The sequence below is a fragment of the Gadus macrocephalus genome, chromosome 15, assembly GCF_031168955.1.
Source record: "Gadus macrocephalus chromosome 15, ASM3116895v1".
Lineage (NCBI taxonomy): Eukaryota > Metazoa > Chordata > Actinopteri > Gadiformes > Gadidae > Gadus > Gadus macrocephalus.
Genome location: NC_082396.1, coordinates 2,689,580 through 2,715,921, shown reverse-complemented (window position 1 = coordinate 2,715,921; position 26,342 = coordinate 2,689,580). Strand labels below are relative to the sequence as shown.

The 26,342-nt window shown below is 43.9% G+C and overlaps 1 protein-coding gene across 1 annotated transcript in view; it reads right to left on the bottom strand.

Moving 5' to 3' along the window:
* adgrb3 (adhesion G protein-coupled receptor B3) overlaps positions 1 to 25,873 on the bottom strand; it is a 91,482-nt gene extending 65,609 nt beyond the window's left edge. Inside the window, exons 1-2 of the mRNA XM_060073815.1 lie at positions 25,010 to 25,873; positions 22,544 to 23,309 (exon numbers count right to left, since the gene is read on the bottom strand). Of these exons, the coding sequence (XP_059929798.1) occupies positions 22,544 to 23,294 (751 nt within the window). The 5' untranslated portion in view covers positions 23,295 to 23,309; positions 25,010 to 25,873. The remainder of the gene's footprint in view (positions 1 to 22,543; positions 23,310 to 25,009) is intronic.
* Positions 25,874 to 26,342: the final 469 nt, after the last annotated feature.

The window sequence follows — 26,342 nt, the reverse complement described above, 5'->3', positions numbered from 1 at the left end:
ATGTGTGCGCAACTTTGTGCACAAGGATGTGTGTGTGCAGGACGGTGTGTCCTGCAACGATGTTGTGTGCGTGTTTATAAATAAGTGCCTTATGCGGTGTATGTGTGTGCACATTTCTGCACAAAGATGTGTGTGTGTGTGGTAGTGTGTGTGTTTGTCAGTGAGTGCAGGATGGTGTGCATGATGCGGTGTTTGCGTGTGTGCATAATTTCGCATGAGGGTGTGTGTGTGTGTGTGTGTGTGTGTGTGTGTGTGTGTGTGTGTGTGTGTGTGTGTGTGTGTGTGTGTGTGTGTGTGTGTGTGTGTGTGTGTGTGTGTGTGGTTGTTGGGGTGTGTGTGTGTGGTTGTTGGGGTGTGTGTGTGTGTGTGTGCGTGCGTGCGTGCATGTATATCTAGACACGCCAGTTCTCGGTTCCCTGCATGGTCGCTCTCTAGACCAACTACCCTTCCGTGTGTAGTGCGTCTACCGACGGCCACGACATCTCTGGACATCTTCCACCTGGCCCCACCGGGCTCCTGAACTTAACATGCAGCCCGGTGTCAACGTGGGCAGAACCACTGAGGCCGCGGCGTGGGCATCGACCTCTCTGCCTCGACCGCTCTGCAGATCCCCACAGCGTATTTCTGCTTATTATCACCAAATGTTTGGGAGCACTGTGCCCTTTAACCCATCTTCCGGACAGAGCACCTGCCAGATGCATGTTCCCTCCATGAGCCAGCTACACCTCCTTTTAACCGAGATTCAGCACTTTGCCTTTTGTGTTTGTATTTTTTTTGTTCTTCAACGGAGCATGTATTTTTTCAGCTCACGGGCAGGAACAATGATGCGTTTTGCAAGGCGGAGCGTTTCCACATGTTCCCCGCTCACAACGCGGATCACCTTCAGCGTTCTTCAAACGCTGAAGTGATGTGCTGTCAGATCAGTCCCTAACCCTCCCCACGCCATTAATCTAAATTAATGCTCTGACAAATATGTCATAACACCGAGGGTAAAATATGATAAATGCTTGGGCTGGCCCATCAATAACTAAGCACCATTACACAGAAAAGTATTAGGGCAGAGAGCAGAAACACGATTTCACATCACACTTGAATATCCCCCAGGCAACAATATGTTCTCAACGCATCCATGAGCCATTGCGGTGTTTTACATCACAACAATATCAATATAACGATGCGTCTAAATGCTGACAAGAGACGATATGTGTGACGATCCGTCAATGGCTAATTAATTTAGAGAGCCAAGATAATGTTTTAATGTTGTTTACCCTCAAACACGAACTGAAGTCAAATAGCTATTTACAATTGCACAGTGTTTGGGTCCTGGAATCACATGTAAAGATAAGAATCTATAATATTATAATTAATGTTTTCCCCTGAGTTGCCCTTCTTGGGTTTTGTATAAATTGCAAATGTAGAGAGGGGATAACAAATGGCAACTACCGGGCACATTGTGCAGTTTTAACTTAATTTAGCTGTCACGAGTTGAGCATCAGCTGTCTATTTGCAGAGCATCGGTTACACATTGTGACTTTTCATAAAATAATAACTGAGTCACTGATGGCGCTATTGTGCTGGCATACTGCTGACACAAGATCCCAGGCAGTGAGCAAACAAACACATAAACAGACCAACACATTGTGCAGCCGCATTTGTCCTCATGTTGCAGACATCTCCAAAGGGCTCAGATGATCAGATCAGAGAGGGTAGGATTCAGGGCTTCGATGAAGTCACGTGTTCAACATGGCCGCTTATCCATCCCATAATTCAGCCGAGGACTATTTGAAGGATGCACAGCCTGGAACTACTTCAGCACTCAATGGATTACTCATTTTACTTTTGAAGTTTAGTGTTTAAGTTACAATCCCAATGTGCATATAATGGTTCAATTGTCTTTATATGGGTATAAAAACGGCACTGTGTGTGTGTGTGTGTGTGTGTGTGTGTGTGTGTGTGTGTGTGTGTGTGTGTGTGTGTGTGTGTGTGTGTGTGTGTGTGTGTGTGTGTGTGTGTGTGTGGCTAACCAACCAGCGAGTGAATGCAGAGTGAGTACGAGGGTTAAGCCTTCCCCAGAGACACACTCTGAATTCAGTATCCAGAAAGGTTACTTTAACTTTAAACAAGGTGACCGTAGAAAAAAACGACGATGAAACAAGGATTAAGGAAGAACAGTTCAAACACGAATACAGAAAACGCAGAGCCTGCATGACAACTCAAACCCAGGGTTTGAGTCTCTCCACCCTCTTCACGTGGCTGGGTATGATCCAGTCATACATACTAGAGCCCGACCGATATATCGGTGGCCGATATTAGGGTATGGTATGCCTTGATATCATTAGGCATTTTCCAATCTATCGATATCGATATATATATTATTTTTTTTGGGGGGGTTATTGGGGTTATTTATCAGAACTTTAATAAATTTTGATTTAGACTTTTCTGTTATGACAATAAAACGATAAAATAAAGGTAAAACACACACATACACGCACGCATACAGTTTATTTTTAAACTGCATTACCTTATTATTTGAGTGAGGACTCATAAATAACTACAAATAACCAATGTTAGCAAAATCTGTTTATGTTTTACCCGTTTCTGGAATTTCTTTTAAAAATATACATCGGAATATCAGAGTTTTTAAATCACCAAATATTTGTATCGGTATCGGCCTTAAAAGTTCTTTACCGGTCGGGCTCTAATACATACCGTACCACAGGCTTTGCAGTGTATAAAACCCCCATCTGATACGTGGTACACCACTGGGCACCGCCACGGGGCCCCTTAAACACTCCTCCGGGCTCTCACCCTGTCTCTCTTCATTAGCCACGCGCCTTCCGAGAGCTTTAACGACATCAGGCGGCCTGGGCCCCCCCCCAGGTACCCCCCAGCCAGGCTCCCCTCGAGGGGCGAGCTGCCTCAAACCAGACCAGGAGGGGGCAGCTCCAGTCACCAGGCCTCCCCGGGTAATGAGGTAGAGATGGGGTAAGAGAGGGAGAGATGGGGGGGGGGGGGGGAAGAGAGAGAGAGAGAGAGAGAGAGAGAGAGAGAGAGAGAGAGAGAGAGAGAGAGAGAGAGAGAGAGAGAGAGAGAGAGAGAGAGAGAGAGAGAGAGAGAGAGAGAGAGAGAGAGAGAGAGAGAGAGAGAGAGAGAGAGAGAGAGAGAGAGAGAGAGAGAGAGAGAGAGAGAGAGAGAGAGAGAGAGAGAGAGAGAGAGAGAGCGCGCCTCCTGGCCTGCTGGGAGCCATGAACCACTGGTGACTCAGAAGGCAGCATAATGGGGCAACAGCCAAGACAAGAGAGAGGCAAGAGGAACGGCCGCAGTCAGAAGCATGTCACAAGCGCTGGGGGCCGGGCCAATAATAGGACATGTTTATGAAAATATCAAAATAAAACATGCCATCGGGGAACCCACTGTTGTTCCGCAGGGGAAGAGCACATGCCCGGTGTTGAGCGAGCTGATCTTCTATCAGGACACACACAACCTCTGTCTTTGTTCTTCGTCTCCCTTTTCTTTTGGCGTGTCATTCAACACGCTTCCTGCTTCTCTGTTTCATGTCACTTGCATGACGCTTAACCGACTTGAAAATAACCCTGATAAAATAGGTTATTGCCTTCCTCCTAAGACACACACAGGATCTCATCCACCAGGTAATGGATGCTGCATTTATAATCATATTACAGGCTGGAATAAAATAGTTCTTCCAGATTTATAGGCAGAGGCCAGGGTTTGACAATATAAGGCTAAGGTCAGTGTTTAGTGAACCAACACATGCCCACACACTGATGTGTGCCAACGCTAGAGCCGACAATAGCAATAAGACCAAAGAACTACGGAAAGGTCATGACGCTGTGTTGGACCAGTATGCCTGTTTACATATATATTATATACACATGTACATCGCAGAGGGTAAAGGTTGGTGAGTCTATGGAACAAATGTGATCTCTATTGCGGCTTAATGAGGATTGGAGTAAAATTTAAATAACAGTGGACAAAGAAAAACAAACAAGCCTCATTCACTTTACCGTTCCAACAATAAATTTCATTCCGAAGGCATTTAGCAAAGCTGAATGGCAACGTGAACAAGATGGTGCTCGTGATTGTGGTTAAAGCTGTAGTAGTCGTCATATTATTATTACATAATATATTTTATTTTATATTATTTTAAGTAGGCGTTGATACCTTTTTGGCTGAACCAGCATCTATGTGGATTACTTTAGTATGCGCCAATGGAGTCTATACGGCTTTAATAGTCCTCAAATAAGCGTTGTGTGTATACAAACTTCAGTTACATGGTTTGGCGGAGTTAATTGGTGAACACACATGTATGCACAAAAATGCATGCGTGAATATTCATGAGCCTAAATTAGCATAGGGGTTGAAACGGCTGATGCATTGGTCTTCCTCATTGGCCCAGTCTTGTGGGCAAATGATAGACAAAATATACATATTGACTCACACACAATTTAACTCACGAAAGCAGTTCAATTGAGGTCACTTCTTTGCATATTTACAATGTTTATTAATAATTTCGAAATGGCCCAGCGCGCTTCAATGGACCGACTAGAGAGATTACTCTGCGTGTGTTAAAACATTTGCGAGGCTATAAACACGTTATACTGTATGTTTGAATTAGGCATGCGACGTGGTGTGGGGTTTCAGCGGAGCCACTTCCTATCAACATGTGAAGCCTAAACTTCCATTGGAGAAGTGTTTTGATACAATGATTAAAACAAGTGTGGACACATTTTCAGGCAATATTATTCAAATGATCGCTCAAATGCTGTTCGCTGGAAATGATAACATTGACAAAGAAGAGTCCAACAGGGGAAGTAACACATCAACAGAGTAGGTGGCAGATCTCCGCATGTTTGCTCTTTCAAAGACAGCGCAGACATTATCTAATGGATGTCTTTTGTTTTGTCTTCTCCCTTGCTCCGTCGCCTTGAATAATTAACAGGGGAATCTGCATGCTCCATTTTCGCTAAAGACACAAGCTATTCCGACAGGCTTTGCTTGACAGGCTTTGCCTTAGCCCCCAGAACGTGAGGGGCCTTCCAAACAAACCCCCTCCCTCTGCTTGTGTGCATTAAGAGCGGGGGAGGTATGGGGGGGGGGGGGGGGGCAGGGGGGAGAGGGATGGCTGTCTGTAGCCCCAGTAGCTGAGTTCGCTAAAGCGTTGCTTGCCATGCTGAAAGGGTGGGGGGGGGGGGGGGTGTTCGGGCAGAAATCATATTACTCGCGCGAGATTCATCATGTCTGCTGTTGGGTCTGATGGCTCCACTTCATCTGGGTACCACTCCGGACCTCCACGCACACGCACGCCCACACACGCACACACACACGGCCACACACGCACACACACACACACGGCCACACGCATGCACAGACACACACGAATACGCACGCGTACAAACACACGCACCCCGCGGTCGAGCACCTGCTGCTCATTCGCAATAGACCCACTTTCGACTAACCCTGGAAGATTGCATTTGTATGTGCAGACCACTGCCCCCCCCCCCCCCCCCCAACGCCCCCATAAATGTTAATTTCCATACACGCTGTAAGGCCTATCTATCAGCCAATCAGAGAGGAGAAGATTGTTCTCTTTTCTGATATTGCAGCCAAAACATCTCAATATTTCCTGCCCCTTCAGGAGGTCGACATCGCGAGGGTTCGGTGTAAATTAGTTTCTGGACCAAGTGTGACCTCGGGGCTCAATGCCCGAAAGAAAAAAAACAACATTGGTTTTTCTTGGTTGAACAGCCGCACAATATAGCAGATCTATATCAACGTTTTTTATGAAAAGAAGCAGTTGGAATCGGAAAACAACAAATATGGTTGTTTGGCAAGGAAGAACAAAATGTGCTTGTCTCTAATATGTCGGTTAAGGACTGAGGCGTATTCACTCAATGGGGTCTCAGTTAAAAGACGATAAGCAGCAGGCTTATTTTGGTTCGCCCTGAGTCTGAAATCCAATTTATGTAATATGCAGTAAATGTAGATTATTAGCACTTTGCATTAGGCCCTATATGATGATAAACTTGTGGGAAGAATCGGCCCCCTAGGCATTTTCTATTCTTACATCAGTCTATGAGTATTATTATAGGATTATTATATAAATGTTAAATTATTGTATAGTACGTAATTCATGAGAATACAATAAAGCACTTTATTTCCAGTCAAAGTTTCCATGGCAACCTCACCAAAAGGTAAATTCTGCGCTTTTATTTTGTCTCACAAAGTTGGGCCTTTAATGGGATTTATTTCTGTGTGTTGCGTGTCCTCTGCCTCGACTGGGTTTTTAAGTCAATACCAAAGGCCCCTTCCCCGTCACGTAATTCCTTCCTTCTCCCTCTTTTTCGCCCTGCGGTGATGCCTCGGGAAAACAGACTTCGATAATCTGCAACTCATTAACCTCTCCTGCCCACCGTTTTACTGCTGTGTCGGCGACATATGTCACGGCAGAGTACAGCAAAGGCACTTTCTAAACAGCGCGCGCGCGCGTGTGTGTGTGTGTGTCAAGCCACGCAAATGACAAAGAAACCACAGACACACTGGAGGCTGTATGGAATATCAAGGCAAATGAAGGGTGAAATTCACCTGACGCACCCGACGGGCAAAGCCTTTTCCACTAGGCCCAGAGTCGAGGAATAATAGGGGCAGGCGGCTGCAGACACTCTGAGCGACCTGCCTGTGATAAGTGCTGACATTAGAGAAGAGCAATCTCTATGCCCGCCCACTAACCCTGACCCCTACGTTGGGCGGAGGGGCATTCTGTAAGGCCCTCAGATGCGATGATTGCAGTGTACTGCTTGTGTGTTGTTCGCAGGGGATAGCACCTGAATGAAATTGATAAAACAGATAAACAAACTGAGGACATCATAGGGAGCACTGGGGCAGTCGGAGACCCTATACGAGGTGTTTCAACCACGCGTTGCTTGTAAGTGTGAATTCAGGCTTTAAACAATTGCTAATTAATCGATCAATCGTTTGATTATGCCAAACCAAACTTCCGAACACATACTGTTTATCCCTCCTCGCAGCATGCACATTTACATTTTGCCAATTCAAATGCACTCATTTTGCCAAATGGCTTCTAAGCGCATTCTTTGTCGCCTCGCGCCATTAATCAGTTTTCATAAGAACCTCTCAGCTTTTTTCTTTTTTTTCTTCTATTACTTGTCACCTCGCCATCAATGAGGAAAGCTGCAATTATTGCACTTGGGTAAGTGTTGAGACAATAACTCAACAGCCAGGCTTGGGCCGCTGCTAAGCCAATGCTTCGGTGTTAGGATCACAGTTTTTACTGCAGGAAGTATGGGCTCCCGAATGGCCCCCGCCGCGCGGAAACTTCAGGGGATCTGCATGGGAGTACCGTACATCCTGCTCCCTGCGGAGAGACATATTTATAGGCTCTCACTTGCGGCCGCTGAGATAATCAATAGTAACATTAAAATCCAGTTGTTATCCCGTTCGCTAAAGGAGGTTCCATTACATTTGGGGCTTGCGTAGTGAAAGTCATGGAGCCGGCTATCAGGTAAAATGTCACTTAAAGTTTAAGTAATCACAAAGTATGGATTTGCAATAATGCTAACAGCGGCGGTATGGCGCACAGTGGCGCTCGTTGATATTTACAGTTGGTACAAGTCAACAGTAGAATCTAGGACCCACACGCGTTTCATTTCCCACACTGTTTTTATGACCGGGTTGCTAAGTATCGACGTGATTTAACGTGCGTATACTTTCACTCCCATATTCCTTAGAGTACAGTTAGTCAGGATAGTCCAACGGTTGACGGTCCAACCCCCGGTGTCCGCAGACTAACTGTAGGCCTGCTTGAGCCAGTCGCCCGATCCCTTTACCGTTTTCACCAAAGTATCTACCTTGAAGTGGCTCTCAGATGAAAGCCACCGCTCACTGTAAGACTAAGTTCGGTGTGATCTAATACTTCCGCCGTTGTCTTGAATTCGCCCGGTCTCTCTCCTATATAAAGATCGGCCCGTGGGCGGCCGCAGAACGACTCCGAGGGACAGCCAGCTGGTATGTGGCCTCTGAGGAATAGCAGCCACGGTGACAACACGAGTGTTATGGGTATTAACGGGCGAGCTGTCCTCACTCGCATACATTACGGCGGGGGAAATCAGACCCACCGCATGAGGCGAACCGATATGACCACAGGTTAATACAGCCGGGACGGTTTCAATTCCAAACTCTGTTTAGAGGTGACTTTGTTTTTGTGTCATAGCTGCTCATCTTCGTTCATATATTCGGTTGGGGTTATATGCTGTCTCCGACACATTATTCAGTTCAGCGCTGTGCCCTGGTTAAGGGAGCTAACGATGGCTAGCGCATCGAGATGATGAACATGAACGCATGTCTGAGTTATCCGCAGCAATCATCTCCATGGCAACCCAGACTATCCAGCCTCGCACCAAAATTCTGCATCTCCCTTAAGTCCTAATCCTTCGAATAAGATATTGGATTTTCTTTATACATTTTTTACTTAATGATAATGTAGTCATTTGCAGAAAGGTTTACTTCCCGGGCATTTTTTTACGATAACAACCATACCTGAATGGCCTGTCCAATGGACTTCCACTATTGATTAGTAATTCTAAGAGGTAAAATATTGAACGTTGACAGTTAAGCTTATTGACTTTATGCTTGCCATACAGCTTTTTTTTCTTTATGAATGCTGCTACAACATAATGAATGTAAAATGGTTGAGAAATCAGAATAGATTACTATATTCCTGTTTTTCTATATCCAAAAGTCTTATGTATGCATCTCGCACACACAAAGACATACACACATATGCACTCACACATGCATACACACACACACACAGAAACACGCTGATGGGATTAAAGGCTTAAATATTCACCCAACTAGACAAATTATCTATTGATGCTTCTATTGAAAACAAAGCGATTGCTGAATGGTCCAAAGACCTAACAGAACTAGCAGACCCGCACAAAAGATCTACATTTGATTTGAATAGCTCAAGGTTAGAAACAAGGTCATTTCAAGTTCCGCAATTTAGATAAAGTTGCATTCTATGTCTTGATTCCGCACGCTATTTACCTTTTCATGCATTTTCCAAAGCATTAATTTGTATTTGTAAGTAAATTTGTAAGTGTTGAGTTCATGTTGACCTCGTAGCTCGCTGCTCCCTGCAGACTGGATGGACCCACTGCAGCTTTGAACACATTAAGCTTGTTATTGTTCATGATGACTCAACAGAGCTTTTGTTGCATTGAACTGTGTTGCATTGAACGTGACCTCCATATTATACTCGTATACGGTATCAGCTTTGACAAAAAGTAATCGAATTGCCTCACACTAAGCTTGTCAAGCTTTTTCACCGTTTTGTTTGTGAAATTACAGCCATTGTTTTAATTAAAAGAATCGACTCCTTATCTGATAAGCAGTTCCAATATTTTCAATTAGCCGACTTTCTTTGCAACTGTACACTTAAGCTTAAGAGCTCAATTTGATTTGCAGTGCTGCACCAAAACCTTGATTAAGCCCTTAATTTTATTTATTCCGCAAAGTATAACTAATTTTTTTACATCCCCTCAAAAAAAATAACGGCACAAAGTAGATATCCTATTGTTAAGAAGAAAGAAAGAATCCTCAGCCTTCTTTTCATCTCACACTTGCAATGACTCACAGGAAGAAAAACATCGATATGGCCACACGGGTCTGGACGAAGTGGTTAACGTCTCGGAGAGAAAATAACCCAGGGAGGAGCAGAAGGGGCCGCAGAACTGAAGGACCCCCCCCCCCCCCCCCCCCCCCCCCCCCCTCCTCTGTACCCTCCAACTCATCTGCAGCAAACGTCTCCCGAGACCTGGCCCAGGGAGGAGAGGATGAGGAGGAGGAGACAGGGAGGGGGTGGGGGGGAGGGAGGAGGGAGGGAGGGAGAGAGGGGGGGGGGGAGATGGTGGGGAGGGCCGAGCTTCAAACAATGACACCCATGTGGCTAACGGTGCACTCCTTTGGTCTCCTTCCTAATCCAATCATTAGGTTGATATCACACAGGACGAGGCGTGGGACGCAATGCCTTTTGTCGCTCTTATGGGAATACGGCGGCAGCCTCAGAGAGCCCTTTTCCTCGCGCTCTCTAACCCTCACTCGTGCCGTAATTGGATCCTTTTTGATTTTGTGAGGCTCCATTTGATCACCTGAATAAAGCGGTCTCAAGAGGGGGGTGTGTGTGTGTGTGTGTGTGTGTGTGTGTGTGTGTGTGTGTGTGTGTGTGTGTGTGTGTGTGTGTGTGTGTGTGTGTGTGTGTGTGTGTGTGTGTGTGTGTGTGGCGTAGCAGTGCATTCTGTTATCAATACCATATCTACGGATTCATCAGGCCTTTGGTTCCTAGAGTGTGTTGTGGAGAGTTTGACGCTTAATCAAACGATGTCCAGGGTGAGTTATTTTTGAGTTTCTCCGACTCAAGACTACTTACCTCTGAATCTCCTCAGGCCTCGTAGGGACCGACTCATCTCTTGACCCGGAAAGATAAAGCCGCTTGGATCTTTTTGACTTTTGCTCTGCGGTCCGCAGTTTTCTGCCGGATTATTAAGACCACTCAGTGAGCAGAGACTCTGTTTCTGGAATTTTCTAAGGAGTTGTTCAGCTCAATTTCTACCCTTTGAAGGGATTATATATTTTTCCATTGTGATGGCTATTTTCGTCTCGACTAGCACTAGAGCTGAAATGAACGGCGCTATTTCATTGGGGACCGGTAAATAAAACCGTGTAATTCGCCAATTTGGAAGGTTTGAAGCCGAATCCTGCAATTAGCATGTTTGCCCTGAACTCTTATTATTGGTAACATAAGTTTTACACTCAAATGCATTGTGAGAATAGTTGTGAGTATTGTCACAGGCCAATAACTATGACTTCATGGATGTTCAACACTTCAATGAATTGGAAAGGATACATATACTTCAAATATATGATTTTCTTAACCCAAACATATGATTTATTTGGGTAAAGAACATGTTAATATATCGAATATATATTCCATATGACTGACAGAAGAAGCCATATGCATTAATAAGACTAATAGATAATAACAGGGGCTATTGGTGACTGGTAGGCCTATATATAATTCATATATTTATAAGACGTCCATCCTCATGAACCTGTGTGTGGGGATTATTTCCACAGTTTATGAATCTGTTTTAATCAGCCTAATAGCTTCACATAGGGCTGTACAAGACCAAGGAGTGTATTAAAATGTTGACTTGATTTGCGCAGACTCACGAGTGTATTTAATTCATGATGAAAAGTTTAACAAGACGCAGCTAAAAAACATCACAACATGATATATACACATACGGTTATTTTTGCCACCAACTATGCTGTTATTGACAGGAATCTAGTACCGAGGGCTAGCTAACTCAGACGCAGCTGCAAATAGCATGATGATGATATTTAGTACCTTGCCTCGTAATAACTTTCACTGAAGTGTAGACAGCTGTCAAATCACCCTCACCATGAGATGTTGTGTTATTTTTTGCTATATTTCCATACTAGTTTGGATGATGTAAATAGCAAGCAAATATCAGCAGCAAATGATAAATGTTTGCACAAGGGATTGAGACATCTGAACAAGCTAAATGCAGATTAAACGCTAGCCAAGTTGGTGCACAGTGGCCGTTATTTATGAACTATGAATATTGATATTTGATAAGCCTTCAGCAGGGTTGATCCCCTCGAATCTACTTTATACCTGGATGGCTAATTTCCTGCAAAACTACCGCACACTTTTTCTTCTTTTGTGAGTGACGCCTAATCTAAGGGGGTGCGTCCCATTCCAAACACAAATAACACCGATAGCCATGGATCTCCTGTTATCGCAAATCAATCCCTGAGCGATCAATAACCCGTCCCTCCCGGATTTATTGCCCGACGTACAATCGGTTAATATCCCCTTTTACGCGCGAGCGTCCCCGAATGACGGAAGCACTTTGACGTGTTGTCTTTGGCTTTGTATGAGTCTTTAAGGTTATCCAACTGATTAAAAAATCGTCAGGCGCAATATACTGTGCTCCATGGCAGACAAGCTTGTCTGAGGTCTACCCCATGCTTTCACAAGCGTGCGTTTCACACTCATGTTGTCATTTTGTCATTTTGAAAGTCTCTGATTTCAAGCTATACCATACCTTGGATAGATATGGTATGACATCTTTTCTCTTGTCTGCACAATCTCTTTGCAATAGAGTATAAATACATATAAAGTATGGACTGTACAATAGATAGGGTTAAAACGATTCTAGAGTCTCCCTCTAGGCAAATCACAGTTCATAAATAAGATGATTTCTCAACACAACTTTTCGTCACTGGTGTTGTGGTTTTGTACAGCAGACAGCTGTTCAAGCCACTGATTATAATGGAGCTGAATAGATGAACAGAAATAAACTAGACGAGGGGGCTTCAAGAGGATGTTGGCAGATTTCCTTATTTTCTGCGATTTCAATTTGGTATGAAATGCTGTCTATGGCATAATTACATAAGGAATAAATAAACAGCAAAATCTTTGAATAGTGATCTTCTTAATTAGATCCTCACACTTAAATGACATATTAATCTATGCTATTCAAAGATCCGTACTCAATCTATTCTATTTGACGTCATAAATGCATACATTTCTACTCAATTTCTGAACAACTTCATTTATCATTTTAAATCTAAATTAGATTTTGCTGTCAGTTGCAGACGGTCATAAAACATCCACTTCCAGCGCTGTTGCCTGGTGTTATGAAAGAAAGAGCTACAGATTAATTGTCAATTTGGCACCAAAGGGTGTTGCAGAATAAGCCTTGATTTCTGGATCCCATCAGTGTGTTACGTAATAGACAGCGAGAACGTGAGGCTCACCCAAGAAATACACAGCAGTGTATAATACAACTAGTCCTACCGCAATGCCCGGCCATTTCATTTGATATAGATGCCAACGTTCCGCTTCAATGTGGTTGAAAATGTAGCTGCAACAGTAATAATCCATATTAGTGAATTTGCATGAGAAACAATATCCATATCGCCATGAAGGCAAAGTGGTCCTTTATAGCCTAATAATGGCTGCTATTGCACACAAGTTTCGGAGCAAACGCGCATAAACATTTTCTTACATTCTGTAGAGTTAATTTAATGATCTCATTAGGCTGAACCTCAAGCAGACCAAAAGCAGCACAAGAACTCGAGGGTTCAAAGTTTGCCACGGTTTGATAAACAGAGTTACCAGCCACCTCGCTTATCTCGCTTATATAATCCAGAGATACGATCTAAATAGCTACACAGCCAACACATGAATCTCTCTTTATCTCCGGGGAATCAAGTGTGCATGCAGTATTCAAAAACAGCCATTGAGTCCAGAAGGGTTTGTTCAGCTGTGTGTTCTCCTATGGTTACTATAGCTCTCGTTGGAGCTAATCATGCCATGTGTTGCTGTTTTATCCAACACTGACTAACTAGTTACCTTGAAAGCACAAACAGCAAAGGTGAAACGAGGTCACTCCTTAGCAACCGGTGTCAAGACTGATGCATGGCTTCGATTGCAACGATACATGTAAGGATGGGAGAGAAAAATGTGAGCTTCTTGTGGGAATGTGGTTGCCCTTTTTTTTTATTCATTGCCACCGTTACCATATGTTGTATGGAGCTCGCTCATGTGTAAACGCTCAAATGAATGAATCCATATCGCCGGGTCCTTCCACTTACAGTCAATGGAGCAGAATAATACTGAACATCCTGTTGACATTCAGCAATCCGCTGCTCCGGCTGACGATACGGACCCGCCCTTCTGCTCCTCGCACGAATCTTTCATGAATACGTATCAGTTTAGTCATTTGCTATATGTTATGATCCCCTTAATGAAATATGTCAGTGTGTATTTTTGACGAGGTAAAAAAAAAAGGGCACGTCGAAAAAAGGTGGTCATATTCAAGGTGTGATTTCTAGCAAAACAAAAGACCCACCAGTAGTTAATCTCTTTGATTACTAGTATTATCTGGCTAGCAGCAGCAGCTTTATAGCCCATCCCAAATGACAATTACGTCTTTTGTTGCTTAGCTCGACACAATCCTTGCAGAATACAGCGTCTGTTTACTTGTACTTGACAGATGTTTAAGCGAAACGATGTTGGCCGCCGTATGAGCTGTTCAGTGTAGAGTGTAGAGTGTGTGTGTGTGTGTGTGTGTGTGTGTGTGTGTGTGTGTGTGTGTGTGTGTGTGTGTGTGTGTGTGTGTGTGTGTGTGTGTGTGTGTGTGTGTGTGTGTGTGTGTGTGTGTGTGTGTGTGTATGTCCGTGTGCGTGTATATGTCCGTATGCGTGTGTGTGTGTGTATGTGTATGTGTATACGTATGCGTGTGTGTGTGTGTATGTGTATGAGTATGTGTGTGTGTGTGCGTGTATATGTGTACGTGTATGAGTATGTGTATATGTATGTGTGTGTGTGTATGTGTATGAGTATGTGTATATGTGTGTGCGTTGGATCTACGGCACAAGGTGACCGCATGGCCTTGTGCAGGGTTTTAATATGCCTTCGGTCATCAGCGGGAAGGAACCTACCGCCACGCTGAAGGAAGGCATCTATCTGCCATTCGCTAGCCAGACAGCCATTACCGGCAACACATGGCTCTTCATTCGGCCAGGCAGGATGGCGGTAATAAGGAAAATCCATAGAATCGCCTCGCCTTTACCTGCTAGCCTTTAAGTGTCTATTTCGCTAGTCGCCAGCTAAAAACTCCGCTTACCAAAGGGTTTGGCTTTTTAAAAACCACATGAATCTGCATCCGTGAGATACCTGCCAACGTTGGGGGACAGGTGTGAACAGTTCCAGTAGTCCCCTGGGCAATTAGATTTTGCATCCAATTCCCTCCATAAACATTTATTTTGATTGACAGATTCATTTGCCAGGTTTTGTGGGTGGATGTTCATGCAAATGTCCCCTTGCCAAGGCAGTAGCCACCTTCTGACGGACCAGAACTAAGTGTTTTGAAACGCAGCCTGGTGTGAGAGTTATAAAGCCTGATTCAGGTATAGCTTTATGTGGAGGGAAAACAGGTTAGGTTAGGTTGAAGTGCTTGGAAGAGAAATAAAACCCACACCAAAGAAAGTAGAAATCGATCAAAAGTATATCCTATTTATGTGTTTGTGCGTGTGTGTGTGTGTATATTTGTGTGTGTGTGTGTGTGGGTGTGTGTGGGTGTGAAATGAAAACTCACACACAGACACGTACACACACACACACCCATAACGTAATGCAATGTATCCAACATATACCCATAAAGGGATGATGGAATAAAAAAGCACGTGGCGTACAATGCAATCCCACCGTCGCCGTCTTGATCCAAAGCGTGATTGCGAAGAGAAGCGACACAATTTCAGTCAAGGCAGTTGGAAGCTGTCCCTCCTTATGCGTACTCATCTGCAGAACACAAACATGCCCAGCTCTTCGTAGGAGCCTTGCCCGCGATGCGTAATGGCACCACCTCCGTATTATGCAACGGATACACCTCTGCCGGGTCTGCAACAACACCACCGGTTTACACACACACACACGCACGCATGAAACGTACTCGCGTTGGCCTCCGTGCAATTATGCCCCCGGTGTTTTCTCTTCACCCCCCCCCCCCCCCCCCCCTCCCTGAATGAGGGTGGGGTGGCGGGGAAGTCTGCCCCCTTTGATGACAACAGGAAATGTGAAATGATGTGGGGCATTGAATAATGCATACGCTGGCAATAAAAAAAATCTAATTTGTATAATCAGAAGATGAAGCAATCTTTCTCATCTACATAGGCTCATTACTTGCAATGTCCGCATTCATATAGGATCCTTTTTAAGTCAGGGGAAAACAAGAGCATGACAACAGTGGCCCCGTCCTTTGATTTTGGGAGGTCTACTTATCTTTAACTCATAAATTGCAAAATAGAGACTCGATGTCAGAGGGAGGCCCGCAATTACCAATGGAAATTCTTTCTGTTAATATTGCAACGGTACACTTGTGTGTCAAGCCTTTGAAAAAAGAAAGGACAACATTAGTTTAAACTATGCACATGTTTTCACTCGATATTAGCCAAGCCTTTGTGCACTGAGATGGGCTGGTCCGCATCCTTCTGGGTTAGCATTGGTTATTACTACGTTAAATATACATTTGTGATGCAAGCAAAGGCAACACATATTATTGGGATGCAATATATAAAGACCAGACTTGCCGTTTACACGGGGATATTAATAACCACCATTGAACTACATAAGACCTGCTGATAAACATATTCATAAATTGTTAATTGATCTTATTAAACGCCAATGAACTACTTATGACCTTTCTTAGCTGATACATATATTCATAAGTTGTTTATTGGTATTATTAACTACCAATTAACTACTTGGTGAACTACTATGAATATTGGTGACAGCTAAGAAAGGTCATATTGGGGCAACCTACTTATACTCTACTGACTTGCAATAGGTTTACTGTAAGGGCTTACTACGGCCACAGTCGTAGACAGTCCTATAGAAACAAGCTATGTTTATCCATCCATATGTTCCTCTACCCCATCCCATACTACTAGTTTGCACCACTTTTATCATTTTCACAAAAACAATGAACCATTATCCATTAACCATTATTATGGCTTGATGATTTTGTTTTAGTTTAAATATGTAAGCATGGATAACGACCCTGGTATATTTATTTTACTTGAAAATGAGTGTTAACAGCCTGAAGTACTGAAGCATGATGGCATAAACAGTCATTAATAGATAGAAGAAATATCAGTAAAATTGATTCAGAACTGCTCCATGTGTTATGCTTGTTAATGCTTATTAATACAGCTCATGGTTTAAAAAATATTTACAGATATTTTGGTTGCCAATAGCAATGCAGAACTAGGCCTACGTTTGTCTTAGGAAAAGAGTACAGAATGCACATACTTTAAGGGCATTAAATATAAAAATACCAGGGGAAATAATCTCATCTTTATCCCTCATTGATAGGTACCCCTTTTGGCTGAATCGAACATAATAGACACGATAGCGTGGCATCGACGTTGTTGATTAATGAGGATGGAAGACACAACTTATTGCTGTAATTAATATTAATAGTCTGTTATGAATAATTATAGTCTTTGTCCTTATTTGAATAATTATTAATTAAGTTTTTGTACAAATTTGACGGCGACACATAAAATAGTACAATCAAACATTTATAAGTGCAATAATAGACCTGCCATTTGTGCCAGGAGGTAGTTTCAATGCATTGTCCCAGAGGATGCAAACAGGCCAGACTGTAGAGACTGTAAGACGGACGGCGTGCAGGATGCAGAGGACGAAGGATGGAGGATTAGGGATGTAGTGCTATCGGTAAAAGCTATGCCTTTGCCTGTAGTTCCTCTTAAATGACAATGCATTGGCCTTGTTCTGGCAACGCTCTCTCACCTCATTACAAATGCAACAAAAAAGTGTAATTTGGTGGAGGAACGCCCAGTCTTGGTCGGACTGAAGAGCTGTCTGTGTGCCGTGGTGTATATATTTAGAATTTAGAAATGCTGAAACGCGCTTCGGGGACCTTTTCCTTGCCATTACAGTGCGCTGTTTGAGACCAGGTGTCTCATAGCGACCAAAAACAACAAAATAATAATTAGAATGCCTTCATCGCGGTTCTTCTTCCAAATGACACTTTGCTAATTGGGTCAGGTTGTAACGCACCAAGCACCTGGCTTATTGGTTGTCCCCTTTCCTTTCAAATGATGTTTACTCTATAAACAAAGTCAAATAAGGCCTACACTTATGGTGCTCAACATTTCTGTCTCGGATGTAACATTATAACTGAAATCCATCAAACAAAACCAAGATGACCCAATAGTTAAATATTCCCTCTTCCTGTCGAGCATGATATAATCTGAGCAGTCGTCTATGTATGATTGTTAACTCCTAAGTGTCCCATCCAAACACAACTCGGATAGATTCAAAACAAACAAGCACTACACACAAACCAAAATGCCACAGCTGATTAAATATTAAACAACAGACATAAGGGAAAACTAGAGTACTGGAGAGTGGTTTTCTAAAAACCCAAACTAAAACAAAGTCAAATTGAATGAAAAGAATTTGAAGAATAAAATGAGATTGAGAAGAGAGATCCAAAGACTTAACACAATATTTGTGATCTTAATTGGAACTCGTTAAATCCCTGCCTGGGGCAAGCTCTCTGCTAGCATGATGCGTGTAGCTAGCATGGCTTCATGGATTCTGGTGGATTGCCTCCTGATGCTCATCGGGAAGCCTACCAGGAACCCAGACGCAGCACGCGTGCCAAGTGACAAATCAGGTCACGACAACCCTAAATGGAATGCTCAACAAGCTCAACATGTTTGTGCGTTTCATCTGCTGTGTTCCCCGTTGCAAGTGGATTCAACCATTTACAATCGACCGTGCGTACAAAGCCTTTTAAACTAAATGGCCCTAATACAAGCAGCACCAGATACGGCTTATGAAAAGAGGGCACAGGGTTGACAATCTTTTGTTCACTTCCCCCGGCTGATGATGTGAACGATCTTAGCAGCCCTCTGAAACACACTCTTGTGGATTAGCATCACTGTCGAAAGTTGCTTAGAGTGACTCATTGTTTCACAGAATTCATCAGAAGACATCAACTTCAACTTTGCTCCTCACATATCACAATATACACGGAGCTATTCCTTCCTTTACTGAAAATAACTTATCAGAAAAGCCTTTCAGAGAAGGGACTTTATGTAAAGCGTTGTTATAGTTCAGAATGCCCTGGTGTTTTGCTTCATTGACATGACCTCCGCCTCTTATGCAAATACATCCATTACTGGATATAGACTTGTATAATTAAAAACATTAACTAACACATCGCTAACAAGGCCACTGGTCGTCAGTGTAGTGATACAAATACACACAAACAGTAACACTAAAAACAGCCTTGCCGCTGGAAACCTTTAGAAGCAAGGGTTAGAGGGGGAAGGGGGCTGGGGCGGGGGGGCGTGTACGAGATTAGTATAACAAAAAATCCCTAATCCACCTCATCCTCGAGATAAAACAAATAGATTCCGTAGTAGTGTTGAGCCCCTGCTTTCTCTTCTACTGCACTGGAGCTAAAATGGCCTCCAAGTGTAGAGAACAATGGGGGTGAGCATAATGCTGTGTGACTACTGAGTGATTTGACTGAGATCCAAAGTGAATAAAAGGCCTTACTATGTGAGCCGGCAGCGGGGCTGAGCTGCTGCAGCGCTCAGGACTTTGGCGAGTGCCGGTGTATTAAGACGCAGCCGCGCACACGCCTCCCGGTTGCCAATAAAGTCCGGTTGCCATTTCCCACATTTCGCACACAGCACACAGCGTTTGAGCACACAGCAACTATAATGAGAATGTTGCCACTCGCTATGGATTTTTCTCCTCTTTCCGTACTCAAAGCGACCTACCTTAGCTATTTTTTGCCCCATAAATATTAAAGAATAAAGAGATGGATCTTGTTTAGTGGTAATAACAGGAGAAAGCACAACCCCAATCCTTTTCGTTCTTAAGAACAAGAGGCTGATTTTGCACAAAACTTTGCCGACACATCTATTTAACATATATTATATGAAAGTGCAATTTCATGTATTAATGTTGAATTGTATATATGGAGGTATTTCTTATTCATACATAAAGCCTTAAATTATGTATGAATGTGAACACTATAGCACTATAGCAGGGATTCACGCTGGCTCCTTTCCAATGGCCATCCAATAACATATCGAAAGACCAGCAAAAGTGGGACAGTAAGGAAAGCTCAGCAAGTCTGTTCTCCCTCCCTGTGACAGTCCTTAGCGCATGCCTCCGAAGAAGCAGGAAGCTGAATTTGCCGCAAAGAAAAAAGAAAAAAGACACGGAATGACCTTCTCACTCGACGCCTCGAACACGGAGCCGCACCGCCGAGACAATGGCCCAAGATGGTGTTCGTTGGCGAGGGCCGGACTCATTTGTGTTTCATTTGAATGGCACCGTCTCAAATACAAGGGCTTCCTGCCTGGAAAGGAGAGCTCTGGACATCCTTTACACAAGCCTCCTGGAAAAGGAGGAGAACTATTCCAGCGGCCCTGTATCCACCACGTTACATTTCCAGTTGGATCGGTATCGTCCACAAAATCAAAGCAATAGGGGGATGATAAAGCTCTGAGTCAATGCAACTGTTTTGTTGTCCAATTAAGCCAATGTATGTGTGTCTAGAACCCTGATCAACGAACCAGTTTCAGGGCAGGTTAAGATGGATGGATGGAAGCCTATTATACAGGCTGCATTCTCTCCTTGTGTAGCGTTACTTGACATGAGACAAAAGAGGGGGCTTTCCAGCAGCATGGCCACGGTATATATATATCCTTCGCCCCAGGAACCAAGGAGCCCAGAGAGGTGGGTGTCTCTCCCTCTCTGTCTCTCTCTCTCTCTCTCTCTCTCTGTCTCTGTCTCTGTCTCTGTCTCTGTCTCTGTCTCTGTCTCTGTCTCTGTCTCTCTCTCTCTCTCTCTCTCTCTCTCTCTCTCTCTCTCTCTCTCTCTCTCTCTCTTTTTCTGTCTCAAACCGAGCTCTTGTTGACTTTATTTACAGTTGAAATCCTCGTCAAGCACGCCCACTCAGCCACCCGGATACGAGGCAGGGTGCTCTTTTAAAGCTAGTGGTGGAGTGACCCCCCCCCCCCCCACCACCACAGCCCCCGTCATCCAGATGAAAACGGATTTATTCTAACCGCCTCGTCCACCGCACTATAAATAGAAGCTTGGGAGCAAATCTTTCGAGGGGGAGAGAGGAAAAAAAAATAGATAAGCTTCTCTCTTAAGCTGTTATTAACATGATGATGAGAAATATCACATGTTGTTTTGAGGGGGCGAAGACTGCCTATGGAATACAACAAGCCCAAGAAAACACACCTGACCTTCACTCATTTTCCCTGAATGACCCTTATAGTCGCAGGGAGATGGGGATTAGTGATTATGGGATATTCGGCAAAAAAATGCATAGGATGGGTATTTTTTTTCCATATCAATTAGGTAAAGCCGTTCTGGCCGGTCCCGTGGGTCCTTCGTAGTCACAAGTGCGCTGTAATAACTACGTTTACGTGTAATGTATGCATCGTGACCTCAGCATTGTGTTTAAATGATGGTGATGCACCCAACAAGAGCCAGTATAAGAGTAACCTTCATCAAAATAACTAATAAAGAAAGAAAGGTCAGAGGGTTGAACTTACAAACGCACTTCGAAGTGCTGCGAGGCAGTGTGATGACACACCGGGCCTAGGATGGATCTGAACTCCAACAATAAATAAGGTTAATCTTTAGCGCATTGATTTCAAAGAGGTGAATTCAACCTGAGGTCACAGCTTTAAATGTACAATACGACGATGGTGTGGGAGTGTGAAGACTTCTAGAAGACCCCTCTGTCAATATAATGTTTGTTTTTTAGTGATCATTTGCCTTAAGGGTAGTAGTATGTACATAGGACGCATGTGCTGTGCGAGTCAGGCTCCCTCCAGCATACACCAATTAAGTAGTAAATAGCACACTGGGCCAGGAATGGTGGTAATCGACTATGACCATTTGTTATTGCATTATTGAGGGTGTATGTGTGCATATCTGTAACATGAGATTGGGTGCTGAACTCTGTCAGCCATTTAACCTCCCCTGCATCGGTCTGTAATTACTGATGCTGATGTAAAAACACAATGGAGCTCTAGTTGATTAGCGTCTCTGCGTGTGTGTTTGTGTGTGTGTTGGCCATTTTGTAGACTGGAACATATTGTGACAGTTACTGTATTTAATTCTTTCTAAACCTTGGTTATTCATTGGATGTAACAGCGTTCACTTGATTCTCATGCTAATGTATTAACCCTTAAATGTGGACTGAATATGATATTTTTAAATATCTAGAAGCATCACAGTAGTCTATTGCAGGTTTTATTGTGGGAAGCTTGGCATTAAGGTGGACTACAGAAAAAAACATGTGGGGGTTTGGTGGGAGGGGGGGGGGGGGGGGGGGTTGGGGGGGGCAGTAACAGCCACTGTCCTTGAAGTGAAGTATTCATATTAAATCTCACTATTCTCCCATGGATCTTGGAATACAATGAAATACCCTTTTTTTTGGTGGTTTGGTTTGTGAAGTTGTTGGTGAAAGAATCCTTTCTTATACATGAACCCACTCCTCTGGTAGCTTTTTTTTTTGTGTGTTTCGTATGCTTTAATATCCCAACAAACCAAAAGAAAACGTGACACATTTCTCATTATATACCGGGCCTGTGTGTTCTTTGTTTCATGGGCCTAGTGTTGCGTAAAACGCGCGACGCAACGCCGGCGGTGGTGGCTGATCGACCGGGCAGGGTTAACCGACAACGTGCAACCACCACACATAACGCCACCGATGCATAACGCAGCGTTCCCCTCCTATTGGCTTCTCGCTTCTTTTTTTTTTAAAGTGTTAAGAAAAGCCAAAAAGCATAGCGCCACGAAAAAAAAAGAAAAAAAAGCCCGGAGAATACTCACCTTCTTTCGGTGGACGCTTCACCTCCGCACTGAGATTGCACACCTGCCCGGCCTGCAGTTGCGGCGACAGGCAGCCCTCAGTCTGGGAGTTCAGGGGTAATACCACGTTGTTGAGCATGAGCATGCTCTCCGACTCCCCGTCCCCCAAGTGCTGGGGGCAGGTGCACTTGGAGTACTCGATCCCGCATGTCTCCACGCTGCCCTTGTCCGACTTGAGGCAGTTCTCCAGCCACGTGCAGAGCACCTGACACCCGAACTGGCTGGGGCTGGCCTTATTCACAACCAGGAACTCTACCACTGACTTCTCCTCCTCCAACTTCTGCGGCGTCAGCCCGTTGTAGTCGTAGGGGAAGACCCGGCGGAGTTGGACGAAGTTTTTGTCGTACAGCAAAAAAACGTAGCTGTTCTTGGAGTCGCACAGGTACACGATGGACTCGTTGACTTTCAGCAGCTCGTTGATCTTCTCGTGGGAGTAGTGGTCAAACTGGTAGGTGAGCAGGGAGAACTCTGAGCAGCTCAGGTCCCTCTTGTACAGTTTCAGGTAGATGCTGTATTTGGTAGGGTCCGGGTTTTCCAGGGTCCAAGTACAGTTTGTGTAGTTCTTGGGAAACATCTCAGTCACCGAGTAGGATCCATATATGACCCCCTTGATCAGAGTGGAACACCAATAATCTTGGGCACCAGTTAATCCAAACATAACCAGAAGATAGGTGGAAAATATGTAAATCAACAGGTTACGAACAGCCTTCATCCTATGTCATTTGGCCTGCAAGGAATGGATGGACATGGTTACACTAGGAGGTGTTCAACGGTAAACACAAACACAAGGGTTATGGGTTATTATTAATCACTAATCATTTCAAATAATCTCCTGTCTACCATGAAAAAGAGCATTCATTTTAGCAACGTTTGGGCCTACATATGCATGCGCAACTCATTTATTATCCTACCATATATTGGGCAAACATTGCCATCTTGTGGTTAGTGAGGTTATTTATATATTTATATAGCCTACGTCTCTTTGTGGAGGGAAGTAACATTTAATTTTGTTCAAAGAAACATACTGAAATAGAAAAACAGCTCGATTTGAGCAAATTATATTTGATAGAGCGATAGGCATATCAATCTGGAATCAAAACCAAGCAGGTGTCAATATAAGACGATTATATATAATATATAATATATTGAAAACCGACAAAACCACATAAAGTGCCCTTTCAGATCTAAAAGCCCAAAACCATAAAGGCCAGTCTACGTAGTGATATTTTAAATCAGTGTGTTAGATAAAATATTTATTCGATCATAGACTAACATGAGAACATGTGCATTTCTCAGTAGCATGTGCCTTTTGGCACACAGCGTGTGGCATTACACGACCTGGATGCATCAGAAACATGAAATAATAACATGATATATCTAACAATGCTATAACACCAGGTGTGTGTGTGTGTGTGTGTGTGTGTGTGTGTGTGTGTGTGTGTGTGTGTGTGTGTGTGTGTGTGTGTGTGTGTGTGTGTGTGTGTGTGTGTGTGTGTGTGTGTGTGTGTGTGTGTGTGTGTGTGTGTGTGTGCGTGCGCGCGAGGTGGGGAGAGACAGAATAAACGAGAGGGAATGCAATGCGATGTCCTGATTGCTTTAATCCTACAGGCAATGCAGCTGTGAGCAGTGTCACAACTGTGTGTGTGTGTGTGTGTGTGTGTGTGTGTGTGTGTGTGTGTGTGTGTGTGTGTGTGTGTGTGTGCGTATGTATGTGCGTATGTACGCGTGCGTGCTTGTGTGTGTGTGTGTGTGTGTGTGTGTGTGTGTGTAGGCGTTGAAACACTAAGTAGAATATAGATTCATCTAATCATACTGTCTATAATCATACAATTTAGGCTTCTAAACTATAATCATGACGAGGCGCACTATATTACAATGGAATCATTGTTACGTTGATTACATATGCGAATAGTTTTGAGGGAAATCTGATTTCGGTCGGGGAAGGCATTCGTATGATTCAACATCGCCCCGCTTGATCCTTAGCTCAGACAAAAATCGGCATTTTAGAGATGCAGACTTCAAAAGAGCGTGTTTTCCTAGGCGGGTATGACATTTTCCATTTGAAGATGCGTTAAAAATGGAGATATGTATGTAACAAACATCGGTGCGATTTCAGGCGTCCGTCTCCACGAGCGAGCTGGGCTCGCAAAACGGAGTGTTAAATAACCTGGATTCATCCTAACCCGATGCCTCAGAAGCATTCTTTGTATGCACAGGGCAGACGTTTATCACGAGAAAGGAAAACTTTACCGATGCATCACGGTCGGCTATCGACGACCCTTTCACTTGTTTGCTTTGCAAATCTTACATTTGGTTCCACAATACTGATTGATAATACAGGATTGTGCATTGCAGTTAAAAGCTGCCAAATTCATAATACACTGAATCATAATAATCATATTCATAATCACAATAAAATCATCTTACCTTACACTGCGGAAGCTATGGCTATTTTTCCAACATACTTGGCCACATCCTTTATAGATAAATTCTGCAGCCCTCCAGTGAATCAATACTCCCCATTCCCAACAAAAGAAGTCCAGCGCAACAAGACGGTCAATGGATGAAAAATGCGTTAGGCTCCGGTCTGGCTCATTCCCCCTTCTGCCTTCTCCATCCAACACTGACCTGCTGCTGCTGAGAGAACGGCGAGCGCAACATACGACAGCTATCGACGGAGGGCGAGATTCTTGAGTGATGGTGGGGTAGAAAGGCGATCTGCAAGGAACCAACTCAAATCAATTCGACAGACTATACTCCACAGTTTGTTCCCTCTGTCATATGTTCTCCAGAGATCCTAGGCTAGCGCACACACGAGACGGTCAGCACCCCCAAAAAAGTCGCCCCTCCAAAAAAAACGGTAGTGTGGGTGGATGTGAGATGTTGGGAACACTGAGTAAGAGAACAGAGCGAAATAGACACGCTTTGCTCCCCTCGCAGAGCTCCAGGAGGAGTAGGCTGCAATATCACGTCACACACACACACACACACACACCGCCACTCGGGTAAAGCACGTACGTACGTTTTCTCGCTGCGTCTGGCACCGCCACATACCTCCCTCACCCTTCCTCGTCTATTATAGCCCGTTCGTTATTCGATTGTAAAGTGTTTACCTCCGCCTAGAAGTGGACCCTCGCTCACCGAGGAAGAGAAGGGGAAAGCAAGCCCACATGAAAGCACAGAGTTGGGGCTTTTCGAGATCTGGGATTTGTTGGGTTTTTGCGTGTAGTTGCGTTTAGGGTGTGCGCACAAGACCATGAAACGTGCTGCTCCGTCGTCCTTGGTCTCTCACCCCCAGCAGGATAACCGTTTGGGATCTCTCTCTAGCCGCTTTGGCACAAGGAGCGTTTTATGTCTAGCAATATCCTGCTACGTTTTTGATGTATTCCATCTTCAGTGTGCGCTGTTGTAAAGGGGCTGGTGAATACTAGCGACATGGCTTTTTTATAGTTGGCTTCAGGACGACCCTTGGCAAGTTAAGTTGTCTCTGCAAAGTTCCTGCTGATGACAGACTTACCTCTGCAAAAAAAATGGACTTCACAGGTGGGCCGATATAACCTCCAAAGCTGACCTTTATGCCAACTCGTCCCTTTGAGAGATTTCCTAGTGTTATTTCTAAGGGGATACTAAGATGACTGCATCATTGAGATGCTATATCCACTAGGCTTAAGCTTTACCTTGGGCATTTCCTCTTTATTCTTGTTTTCACAATAATTGTCATTCCTTGGTCAGTAACACATTAAAAGTCATTACACGTAGA